Source organism: Lytechinus pictus, chromosome 8 (assembly GCF_037042905.1).
Source record: "Lytechinus pictus isolate F3 Inbred chromosome 8, Lp3.0, whole genome shotgun sequence".
Lineage (NCBI taxonomy): Eukaryota > Metazoa > Echinodermata > Echinoidea > Temnopleuroida > Toxopneustidae > Lytechinus > Lytechinus pictus.
The window spans coordinates 37,302,321-37,315,692 of NC_087252.1; the positions used below are offsets into that span (position 1 = coordinate 37,302,321).

Below are 13,372 nucleotides of genomic sequence, written 5' to 3' on the forward strand. Positions count from 1 at the left end.
GTATTCACATTGAATTTGATTCTCTAAACATGATTTACTCACTTCTACACATGTTCACTCACTGAATGTGTTGTTGTTTTTATTGGAAATGTAAAGTCTATGAATTAAATGCAATTTGGTGGAAATAGATTATTCAACTTTTTTTTTTTTTTTTTTTTTTAATCGACATGTTTTTTCCACTGATATGAACACTGGAATGGGAAAGGTGTATCCACATTTCATACTTGAATTCATTCAGCACATGTTTAAAGAATTTGCCCACACTTTTTATTTTGATTTAAGGAGATATTTTCTTATCAGTTGTTGAACAGCAATCTCATTATTTTGGTTGCAACTGCATGTTCTTTAACAGATTATTACATGTATATTGTCATCCCTTGTGTACAGTATGAAACCATGAGCAAAATGATATTTATAAAAACAAAAATTTAAAACAGGCTCAAAATGGAATTATAGAAAAAAAAGAGTAATTAAAAGTAATTGAAATTTATCTTTAGCAACAGGATAAATATGTACTGAAATATAATGGCAAATACTTATCCTAGATCATTTTAACGAATTAAGCAGAAAAAGTGTATCATTAAAATAGGCAACTGTTTATACCTGTACATGTATCAGCCCATCTGTGAGCTGCACAGCTATCTTGGCTTACTAGTACTTCCTAATCAAATGTTGTACATATTTTACAAATGATACCATTCTTTAATTAACTTCTTTCATCAGGTTCAATTACACCCGTCATCTGTCCACTTGGTTATCGGGAGAAGGAAGGCTCCAGACGAAGCACCTTCGAGAACACCTGCGAGGTCTGCCCCTCCGGATACTACGGCAACATGCCCGACCGTGCCAACTGCACCATCTGCGAGGCGGGCGTGGTCTGCCTGGAGGGCGCCACCACCGACTACCCGCTCGACAACACCACGATGCATGGCGTGAACTACACCAACTCCTTCCCCTGTCCCGTGGGGTACTACTGCCCCGAGGGTTCGTCAGCGGCCTCGCCGTGTCCAGTCGGGACGTTCCGGAGTGCGGAGTACGCCGTGGCGGCGTCGGATTGCCTGGTCTGTGGAGTGGATCACTTCAACCATCTGACCGGTCAGCAGGGTTGCTTCCATTGCGGTAGTCAGGCGACGACGGAAGGAGCCGTTGGGTCTTCGGAGTGTACTTGCAACGGCGCTAATCAAGAATTCCAGGTACTATACTTTCTTTACCTTAACCAGGGATGACAGTGTACAGATTCAGAACCATTGTAACAGGGCATTTATTACAAGAAACTCATTTTTAATTTCAAATCCAGCGCAAGTTAAAGAAACAAGCGATTTTGGCCATTGCAAAAATGTAAGGCAATTTGTAACTGAATGCAACTCAAGTACAATTTTGCATTTAACAACATACCCTTGATTGTTGGACTTACATGTACGTGTGATTTCAAATTGTAGACAAGCTTTTTAAACGACCCATTCGACCACAATGTAGAGCTATGTACATGTACCACTCATCCCCCACAATTATAGGATTCTTCACATTTTCATACTATGTTTTCCATTGTTATGAAAAAAAAACGCCTGGCACTGAGTTACGAAGCATTACATGGTTGATTTTATCATGTAAGTAAATGAATAAGTGAATTAGGCAGATTAAAAGACCCATAAATCGGAGGAATAGAACTTACAGTACCAACTAGACCTTTGTGACAGATGAATCTCCTAACAGTCAGCTGGTTCAAAACTTTTGAATAAACTCACAAGAAATGTAACTTTCCGCCTCTTCAGTTCACTGACCGTCAGTGCATCTGTCAGCATGGATATTCCCTGAGGGCCGATGGGAACACGGAGACCTGCACCAAGACGGTCTATGATCAATGCGATGAGGGAACCTACAGGAACCAGCAGGGACAGTGCTGGACGGAGTCAGAGTGGGAGGATTACTGTATGAACGAGGTAAGGCTGTAATCAGGGTCTATGCTCAGTAATCTCTAAGGTGATGGTGGTGGTGATGATGATAGTGATGATGATGGTGATGATTTTATTCATTTATTTATTCTCGTATATTTAAACAGGGTGGCCTGATCAGCATAAGAACATACAATATACGAAAAACATACATGTAGTAACAGGACATTATGAGATACAGAAAAAAGGGAACAAATAGAAAGTAAAAATACAAGAATATGTTACGAGATACATATGGCAAGATACATGATATAAATATGATTATGATGATGATGATAGTGATGATGATGATGGTGATGGTGATGATGGTGATGATGATGATGATGATGATGTTGATGATAAAGATGATAGTGATGATGATGATGATGATGATTATTATGAAGATGATGTTGATGATGAAATTGATAGTGATGATGGTGGTGATGATGATGAATATGGTGGTGATGGTGATGGTGATGGTGATGATGATGATGATGGTGATGATGATGATGGTGACGATGATGATGATGTTTATGATGATGGTGATGTTGATGATGATGATGATGATGATGATAATGATAATGATAATGATAACGATGATGATGGTGATGATGATGATGATGATGACGGTGGTGATGATGATGAATATGTTGATGATGGTGATTATGGTGATGATGATGATGATGATAATGAAGGTGGTGTAGGTAGTGATGATGATGAATATGGTGATGATAATGGTAGTGTATTGCACTAGGAGACATTCAATGATCAATGTTATGAGGACATCTTCCGTAACCAACTGTGATAATACCCAATGACTGTCACTGCCAAATGCAATATCCATGAAATTATGCTATTAATATTATTTGATAATATAATCAATAATCAATCCTTCTTCTACAGCAATGTCAAACTCCTGAAGATTATATTGGCTTCATCAGGGGAAACCCCAACGACTGTCAATGCCAAACTGAAGATCTGGAGGAAGTCTGTAACCGAGAATGCCAGGTTGCTCAGGAGAACCGCATCACTTTAGTCTGCTCTGACCCAGCCTACATCAGGATCACCGATGCCAACGGAAATGAGGTAAAACCATGAATTTTCTCTGTACACAGTCCCTTATAGTATTCAGTTACAGGGGTCCATGACATGGAGCTTAGCCATCAATCATAGAAAAAAGTTATGATTGATTGCACTGACCACAATATGCAACCAATTGTGAGATTACACAGTCATGCGATCAGTCACTTACGTGTTACGCCACCCAAGAGCGCATCTATTTTCTTTAATCTTCTTAAAGGGGGAGTCAATTGTGCGTGGTCTCTCATTGACTGTGTGTTACAAATACATAGTCTTCAAATATACTTTTTCAGACGGATATCTAATACTACAGAGAATAAATTAACCTATATTATTGTATTTGTATAGAGAAACTAAAATGTTTTGAGAGGAAAAGTAATTGTTTTGCAGTACTTGGTAACATAATTATTGCTGTATAAATTTATTGAGTAGTTAATTAGCATGTTATCCTTCAAGTGGGTCTATATTACTAGACTACACTAGCATTATGGGTCAGGAGACTGGCCAGGTATGAGTAGTTGAGGACTTGAGATGGTTCGTATCTGCTTTAAATGCCTCTGTCTCTTTTTCTTATGCTCAAAATTAGATTATGTAAATGCTGACAACTGAATTCTTCCATTACCATAACCTTTGTACAGATGTCACTGGTTTAAAGTAAGGAAAGAGGTGCTTGGATTGCAGATTTCGATTGTGTGTTTGAGTTATTAAGAGATTAATCTGATATTCTTGATAATGTTTCTTCCCAGACGACGTTTGCAGCCGATTCTCTGTCCCGGATCATCAACTCCCGTAACTCTCTGACCACGGACCAGTGTACCGCTCTGGACGGTCACACGCAGAAGATCAACCTCATCGTCACTTTCGGTCAGTACAGAATTATTCAAGGACAAACATGTACTTTGTGGCAGGGTTGTGGTTCAGTGGATAAGTCCCCAGAATTTGCATTACAAGGTGCTGGGATCAACTCCCTGCTGCATCCCTGAATGAATGAATTGATTAATCTTTAATTTTTCTTTAATTTGTCATCTAAAAATTGATTCTTTTTCATATGAAATTTATGAATTTCGATGCAAAATATGGTCATGCAGTGGGAGCTCGGTCTGCTGATTATCGCTTACATACAACATGCGCGCTTCAAACATGAGTGGTTGTGTGGTTCCTGCTGCGCTGTCTCGGTGCGCGCGTGCAATGGACAAAATCGTATGGATCCAAAATTGCACGATGAATGGATCCAATATCGCACGGTTGATGGCGTCATTGTAAAATGGGCTGAATGATCGATATCAAACAACCAATCAAATGACAAGGATCTATCTTGGTGTCATATAATGTATCATTATTATTTTTTTTTTAGATGGTGGCTTCACCGGTGCTTACGATCCTAACGCAGACGACGTTTCCAACCTTCTTCAAGACAACTCCAAGGACAGCGTCGTCGCCGCCGGCAACGTCTCCCGTCGACGACGATCGGTCGACTTGGGATTCAACGCTACTAGGTTGGACGGGCGTCGCCGGCTGATGGCGTCGGTGGAGGACCCGTCCGGTGGAACGTATACCGGTATCACCAACCCAACGGTGTGTCTGAAATACGGAGAGACCATGCTGTTCACGGTGGATAATAACAACTATCCAATCTACGATAGGTATGTTTAGTCCTCAAGTATCTACTTTTACATTATATGGTTAATTGTGTTTGATAATGATAGCAAGAAATTTAGAAACTTTGGTATAACATTGAGTCAAGTAGATTTCTATTAGATTCTTTTGATTAGGATTTTTAAGATTTGGGTTCCCACCACATCTCTGTTAATTTGACCATAAAAATGAGTACAAGGTATACATACTGTACATGTAGCATGTTATAGATGTTTAAAGAATACATGGCTATGCATTTCAATACAAATGAAATAGAAACAAGATGAGGATAAAATTGCATATGGATAAGGTTCACGAAATACAATAATTATTTTCATTATTGTACAGTTGCTTCTTATAACTTTCATGTATACAGCGCTTTCCCATTATGCCCAATTTGCCTTTGCACACGACTGTAAACCTCCAATGTACATGTATGATTATGTGTACTCTATTCATGTTCATTAATTATGCACTTTCTTTACAATTTCTTTGCATTTTTATAGGTTGCACAAAACAATGTATTTCATATATTTCTATCATAATCATATGGTTAGAAAAATTCTTATATGAAAATAGCATTTTTTTGTGTGTTTATACACTTATTCATTATTGAACACCTGTTGGTAGAATGTTCGCATGCTCGAGATTTTTGGAATGAATTTCTAAGATGGTGGCATACTAAATTTAAAAAAGAAATTATCCAAGTAAAGGATGAAGAGATTTTATTCGGAATTAAAAACAAGCAAGATGTGTTATTGAATCATTGCCTTATTGTAGCAAAGAAAACTTTATATCTGTGTAGATATATGAATATCCTTCCTTGTTTTGACTTGTTTATCAGTAAATTAAAACAAGTGTACCAAACAGAAAAGTGTATTGCTTATAGGGACACTACTATGTATAGATTTTTTTTTTAATGGAATCTATTAGATTTTGGGTAATGTAGACGAACAGACCTGTATTGCTTTTCTATGTTTCTTGTCTTTTCCCTTTGTTGTTTTTGTATGTATTTTTTTTATCAAAATGTAACTTATCCATACTGTACACTGTTATTTTATATTGTTATTAAACTTGTTTTGTAATATGTGTATGAGATGGTTATACTTAATAAAAACGTTTTTTTTTTTTAATTATCTACCGTTGACATACATGTACATGTATATGCAATGTTATTGTACTGTATGAATGATTATTTTCATTTTCAGGGAGAATCTTTATAACACCAATGAGAAGTTTGACTACGGTGGTTTTAGAGAGTTGGCCGAGCAGCAGGGTCAGGTCCTGACGAGCACGACGCTCTTCGCCTATCAGTTCGTCGACCCTGGTGTCTACGTCTTCACACTCAATAACAATACAGCCAAGAAGATGGTGAGTTGATATAGTGAAAAATAGTACTCTTCATTGAGGGTATTCAATTCAATTCAATTAAATCTTTATTCCGCAAATAGGATAAAAATACAAAGAAACATCAAATAATGTGATTAGATAATAAAATAAATTGCGTGGCTTTCCATGAAGGTTATAAGAAACCTGTAAGGGTGGATCGCCAAAAAATTGACGCATGAGATGCCTTTGGAACAGTTCTAACACGTACAGGGCTTAGTCGACGGCATTTGGACTGTTTCAAAAGTAGCAAACGTGTGGAATTGTTTGAATGCCCATGATAAATGATGTTTACTTTGGCCCGTATTCTGAAGTCAAGTTTAATTTAAACTCTGGTTTAAAGTTGTGGTTTAACTCTGGATAGCCAATTGTGGCATAAATGTCCTTCGTAAACAAAGAAGGAGCACAATGAATTGCCATGGCAGTGATGAATGTATAGTATACATCTAGTAAGCATTTTGAACAAACATGCAATTTACATTGTAGATGTTGACGTTGCTGGCTTTCTATAGTTGTGGCTGATCGGATCAATTGCCACTCTTTGTAAGAGAGGGCCCTGTACTTTTGTTTTATGTATTTTTAATGAGAATTTAGATGAAACGAATTGAAAAATGTTTCATTCTCTTATATTACACAGTACATCCGTGTCATGGCTGAGAACGCCCAGTGTTCAGAAGAGGGACCGTTCTTCCCGTCCACACCGAGGTACATCATCCAGAATGGTATCGCCTTGGAGTCCGGTATCCTCCTGGCACCGGACTGGATCACCATTGGTTTGGTTCTAGGACTCTCTGTTGTTCTGTCCATCCTACTAATCATTGCTCTGGTAAGAACTAGAACAACTTTCATACTTATAATTGATCTTATCATACAGGGCGTCAGATACGATGATCATAATGGCAGGGTGCTACATAACTTTTTAGAAGCACTTGCCCAGTCGGGCAAGTGAATTTTAAAATACTTGGAATATACTTGCCCAAAAATATATTTCACTTGCCCGAAAAAATCATCAAAATTTTTTTTGACCTCTTCAAAAGAAAGTTTTGCGGTTTTAATTTTAATATAAACCATTGACCTTTTTCTCTCTTTTGACATGAACTGATCTTCTTCGTTATATTGCATTTCTTTTTCCAAAGTTTATCTTGCCTGCCATGACCAAAATTAGGGTCAATATATCATATCGACCCTAATTTTGGTCATTCTACTCTGAGAATTTTGCTTGCCCAATTCGGGCAAGTAGTTTTTGGTCTTTACTTCAAAACACTTGCCCGACTCTAACTTTTACTTGCCCCGGGCAATCGGGCAAGTGCTTACATGTATGTAGCACCCTGATAATGGTAATGATGATGGTGTTATTGATGGTGGTGATGATGGTAATAATGAAGGTGATGATGATGATGGTGTTATTGATGGTAATGAGGATCATAATGAATGTGATGATGTTGATAATGATGATGATGATGATGATTTTGATGGTGATGAAGATGATGATTATGATGATGATGATGATGACGATGATGGTGATGATGATGACGATGATGATGACGATGATGATGATGACGATGGTGACGATGATGGTGATGATGGTGGTGATGATGAGAATGAGGATGATGATTTTGATGGTGATGATGATGATGATAATGAAGGTGATGATGATGGTGTTATTGATGGTGATGAGGATTATAATGAATGTGATGATGTTGATAATGATGATGATGATTTTGATGGTGATGAGGATGATGATTTTGATGGTGATGAGGAAGAGAATGATGATGATGATGATGGTGATTGTGATTATAATGATGATGATGACGATGATAATGGTGATGATGATGGTGATGATGATGACGATGATGATGATGACGATGATGGTGATGGTGATGATGATTTTAATGATGATGAGGATGGGGACGATGATGATGATGTTAGCAATGTTGATCTTGATGCTGATTGAATGGTAATAAAAAACATTTATTTGAAGTTTTGAATGTCTCGTTAGCAAGTCGCAGTCTTTGATTTTACACCTCAGGAATTCCAAATCTGTCATACATGTAGCTTTCATAATTAGGTTCATTTTTACCAAATCCTTATTTTTACTCTCCAGATGTTGTTCCGCAAGTACGGCTGGAACAAGCAGCGGTATGTCAGGCCAAAGTTCCGCAACCTGACAGCCAAGAATGACTTTGATGATCTCGCCTCCAAAGGATCCACGGTCCACCATACCAAGAAGTACCACCGAGCTCTCGAAGGACAGAATATGGAGACGGAGGAAGGGGCTGGTGCACCAGGTAAGAAGATGGAGAAAGAAAGAGCGAGAGGGGATATGTGAAAGCAAAAGAACAAATATGGAAAGTGAAATGGTGAAGAAAGATATTAAAAAAAAAAAAAATGATATGTGGCTGTTCAAAATTTCATTAATAATCCCTTTTCCTGCTCAACAATTTATAATATGATACTTCAGCTTTGTATTATTAATTACTGAATTTTGTATTTATTGCACTGGCTTTTGATTAATTAGTATTTCCTTTCGAGCAATATGTGGAAAATAATTATCTCTTTACTACTTTTAACAGAAACAATGTACATGTATGATTAACTAAACAACTCTCTTCAATTTATTAAACTTTGATGGCCTTTTCAATTTATCTGATCTATCTACATCGACCCAACATTGTTATCATATCAACAATTTTTCTTAAGTCTACGAGGTATAATACATGTACATGTATTATTTTGAATTTGTATTTTCTTTTTTTATATATATGTGAAACATTTGTAAACACGTTTTTTTTTCAGCCATCGGCTGCCAAATGTGTATTGTTTTTGGAATAAATAAATCATGAATGATAAAATAATCTGGAAATGAATTGAAAGAAGATGAATAATGAAAGAAGAAACATTTGGGGAAAGGGAGGAGAGGAATGAAGGAAGAAAGGTTGTGAACGATGCGGAAATGGTGTTGGAAAATTATCAATACAAGACAGTGACAAACAATGAATGGAAGAAATCATAGCAATAATAATAATAATCATAGGCATTTATATAGCGCCATCTATCTAGAAATATTCTATTCCTATTCGCGATGTTATTATTATTATTATAATAGCCCGAGCTGCCTTTCAGCGCTCATGCATTCAAGGAATTAATCCTACCGGGTACCCATTCACCTCACCTGGGTTGAGTGCAGCACAATGTGGATAAATTTTTTGCTGAAGGAAATTATGCCATGGCTGGGATTCGAACCCACGACCCTCTGTTTCAGAGTCAGAAGACTAATCCACTGGGCCACAAGGCTCCACAATCATAGCAATTATGAGGTGCCGACTGAGTTGAGGATATGTGAATAAAAGTGGAAACCTGATTAGATCTTAGTGACGAGGGATAGAACTGTGGATTGTGAGAATAATGGATATACATGTAGTAGATTGATAAAGAATGAATATTTTTCTTTTGTATACATTGGCCCGTATTCTGAACTCGGGTTTAAATTAAACCCTGGTTTAAAGTTGTGGTTTAACTATGGAGAACCAATTGGAGCACAAATCCCTCACAGTACACATTCAGTTTATTAACTCATATGACACCCAAATTGTTCATAATTGTCTGGGAATGATAACTGAAGTAGAAGTATATTTCTTCATTATGAAAGCAACAGGAAACAAAATAGTCAACAATAAGAAATAGGCAATATAAACATAATTTTTTAACTTTTGGCTCCCCATAATTTTAGAACAGAGTTAGACTGTGGTCAAAGTTAAACCTGACTTCAGAATACGGGCCAGTGTATTTGAGAAATTTAATAGGTCATAAAATTCTACCTTTATTCTTCATCGTCTGTCTTCCATAGTTGAAGCCATACAGGTGAAGAGCGATGATTTCTGGGACTACGACAAACAGGTCGATCTCGAGGGATTCACAACCACCGACTTCTACGACCACCTCTCAAGGCAGTCGCGTCATGTGACCAGTGAACTTGGCAGACAGAAAGATGAGGTATAGTATTAATAATGCATGTCATGTAGGGCATTAGTATGAATTATACACAGGAGGTACCGTTAGAACATTTTCAAAATGTGCAATGGAAAGCAAATGCATGAGCAGTATGTGACACATAAAATTATAAGGGATTCTGGCTGTGTATACGGGACAACAATAGTCCCAATAATGTCTGAGATTAAAGACTGCTATAATTTTGCATTTAAGCATGTTTCAATCTTTACTAAAAATTAAGAGCAATCAGATAAATTGATGGATTTATGGATTCCCATAAGCTTCCAATTCTTGAAAGATTTTTTTCTTCTACTATCGTAAATATTCTATCAAGTGGTTTAAACTCATTATCTACCAGACTCAAAACTTATTGCTCTATCCACTATGATAAAATAAGCCATCAACTCTATGTAATGATGATAAACCAGCAGAATCCATATGGTTGTAGACACGAAATTAAAAATCATTGAACAGAGTAATTGTGTATCAAGAACGCACCTCATACAGTTGACATAATACAGATTCTTTTGTTCATGCAGTTTGTCCACCAGGGTTGACTTTGGTAAGCCAACAATGATGTGATGGTGGTCGAATGAAGCGGGGATATTGTTTAAAACAATGTAGGTGATTTTCTGATCTGCATCAATGTTTTACATGTAGTTCCCAACCAAAACGGGCCCTGTCTCACAAAGACTTATGATCGATTGATCCAATCAATCGTAACTCTATGGAAATCCATCAGTGTCATAATTTTTTCGACAGGAAATGTGCACAATGTCCTTTGTAAACAAAGAGAAGCACAGTGAATTTTCAAGACTACGATGAATGCATGAATATAAGTCATAGCTAGAAAATACTTTTTAACAAACATGCATAATACATTGTAGATGTTGACATTGCTGGCTGTCCATACATGTAGTTGCGATCGATCGGACCAATCGCAACTCTTTGCAAGACGGGGTCCTGGTTTGATGGTGGTTGAATGAAGCAGGGAAATTGTATAAAATAATGCGGGTGATGTCTGATATGTATCATTCTGTCTTTTGTTTTCCAGGCCAAGGCCCTCTATCAGCAGCTAGCAAACCAAGCCCAGTCACTCAAAGGATTATGGGTAGCGAAGCTGAACCTGAAGGGCAAGGCCGCCCTCGCTACCGAGGCTGATCTCGCTGCATACGACTCAAAGAACGCTGAGGTATATAGAATTTCATTCATGGTTCTGAATCTGAATCTGAATTGAAAAAGTTCTGAAATCGTGATTCTCCTTTTTACCTAATTTTCTGCCTTTGTTTTTATTTTCCCTAATCTTCCTTTCTTTTGGTTTTGTTAATATACATGTAAGTGTCTTTTTTGTTGGTTTTTTTAGTTCAGTTTTTATAATAACAAATTGAAGTCAATTACAAAATTTACAAATGTTGTTATATAAGTTTTTGTTTTTCTATATACGTTCTTATGATCTATTTGTGCTTTGTGTTGTTTTGTATCCTATACACGGCCTCTCTATAAAACAGCCATTGGCTGATTGAAGGCTATTTAACAATGATTAAATAAATTCAGACAAATCATATAAATCAAAACGAATCATATTTGTGTCAATTTTCATCCGGAAAGTGGTTCATGTGACAGATAATCCAAAAAAACTACAGTAAAGTACAAGTAGGTCTTTCATGATAATGCACATTTGTGTTACGTGCACATGACGGCAAAACACAAATTGATGCTTTGTTCCAACCCACTTTTTATTGTGTCCTTCACAGCTTGAGTTGGAGCTGGAGCGTCGCCGTGAGCTTGGAATGAGGATGGAAACGTATCTGAAGAGACAAGCCGATATCTTGAAGGATGATGATAGATGCAGAGAAGAACACCAGGTAATGAAGAAGAAGTGTAATGAGGGAGGGAGAGAGGGGGGTACTGAGGGAGGGGGGAGAGAGGGGGGTACTGAGGGAGGGGGGGAGGAGTAAGGGAGGGAGGGATAGAGAGGTTCCATGACGTTTGCTTCGGAGAAAATGCTCCGCTCTAAATTTCACACACTAATCAAATGATCAACTTCATCCCTTGGTTTAACACTATACCCTCCCCAAACCTAACATAAAACCCTTTTCCAACCCTAACCCTAATCCTCTATCTTAGACAAAATTAAGCCTGGGGCAATTGTTGCAGGAGAAAATGTTGTGTCCCCGAGAGAGAGGGAGGGAGGGTGGGAGAAAGGGGTATCAACTTGAAAATACAAACAAAATTGTTTATGTCAAAATGATAAATTCAGAGACAAATGTGTAAGACAAAGCCTCGAGCTTGATCGTTGGGCTAGAGAGGGAGAGGGGAAACCTTATAGAGATGTGATGAGACAAACAGACAAGGTAGGACAGGAACATCATCAGACAAAGCTATACATGTACATGTAGGGGTTGAACCATTTTAAACACACAATAATTCAGTCCTCCAATGCTTTATGGATGCTAAATTAAGAGAGTACCGAGTTTGATATTTCTTTTGTCATTTCCCTGTGCTTTAGGTGTCCTTCTTGTCTGGTCTTAGCGAAGCAACCCGTCTGATGAATGAGTACTCTGAGAAGCTTTCTACCGGTGGAGATTCCCTCGAGAGAGAGTTTGATAACTCGATGCAAAACCAGTAAGTAGACTTGAAAAGATTATCTTTTATGCAAAATTTAGATTTACATATCATCACTGAGCTGTCAAAAACTCATTCATCAACATTTTCAAATTTTTAGGGTTACTCGGAAAAAGCTGTATTTGAGAAATATGGCGATGGTGGCAAACTCTTGTTGTCTGACAACAGTCTTCTATTTCCTGGAGAGAAAACTCTTTCTACATGTACATGTAGGTAGAAGGTTTCCACTTATATCACAACTCCTTTGACCGTTTTCAGGCTTTTTGTGAGGTGTCTTGATGTACAAGATCTTGAAGTGAAGTTTCTTGTTTGAAGGCTATTATTGTATCAAAATTTCAATTTGCATGATTACAAACTCATTTTTCTCCTTAATTACATCTTTGACAGTACCATCCGACGTGTTGGCGCCCTCTTGAGTCGCACGTCCCAAGAGGTATCTGCGGAGTGTCAGAGGATAGGAGCCTGGGGTGTCCTAGGTCAGGGTTCAGGCGGTCTCCTGGTCGCACCTGGAACCGATAACACACCTCTTCCAAGGGAAGAACTGTTCGGTAAGTATCAAGAATCATAGATATCAGGAAAGGGTAGCCTGAGGTGTCCTTTCAAATTTTACCAGATTAAGTTTTAATGTTATACATGTATTTGTTTAGCCAAGTCTAATGCAATAGCCCACTCTCAATTTTTTTTTTAAACAGATTACAATTTGAATAGACATCTGAATTTCCAAT

At 37.6% G+C, this 13,372-nt stretch overlaps 1 protein-coding gene across 3 annotated transcripts in view; it reads left to right on the forward strand.

Annotated features, from left to right (window-relative positions):
• The window catches only part of LOC129266557 (uncharacterized), a 182,488-nt gene that overhangs the window by 131,575 nt on the left and 37,541 nt on the right, over positions 1-13,372 (forward strand). For all 3 annotated transcript variants that reach the window (XM_064104023.1, XM_064104024.1, XM_064104025.1), the window contains 13 exons: positions 724-1,193; positions 1,773-1,940; positions 2,835-3,017; positions 3,758-3,875; positions 4,366-4,654; positions 5,855-6,017; positions 6,670-6,858; positions 8,137-8,320; positions 9,880-10,025; positions 11,077-11,214; positions 11,777-11,887; positions 12,532-12,647; positions 13,035-13,195. In XM_064104023.1, coding sequence (XP_063960093.1) covers positions 724-1,193; positions 1,773-1,940; positions 2,835-3,017; positions 3,758-3,875; positions 4,366-4,654; positions 5,855-6,017; positions 6,670-6,858; positions 8,137-8,320; positions 9,880-10,025; positions 11,077-11,214; positions 11,777-11,887; positions 12,532-12,647; positions 13,035-13,195 — 2,436 coding nt within the window. The remainder of the gene's footprint in view (positions 1-723; positions 1,194-1,772; positions 1,941-2,834; positions 3,018-3,757; positions 3,876-4,365; positions 4,655-5,854; positions 6,018-6,669; positions 6,859-8,136; positions 8,321-9,879; positions 10,026-11,076; positions 11,215-11,776; positions 11,888-12,531; positions 12,648-13,034; positions 13,196-13,372) is intronic.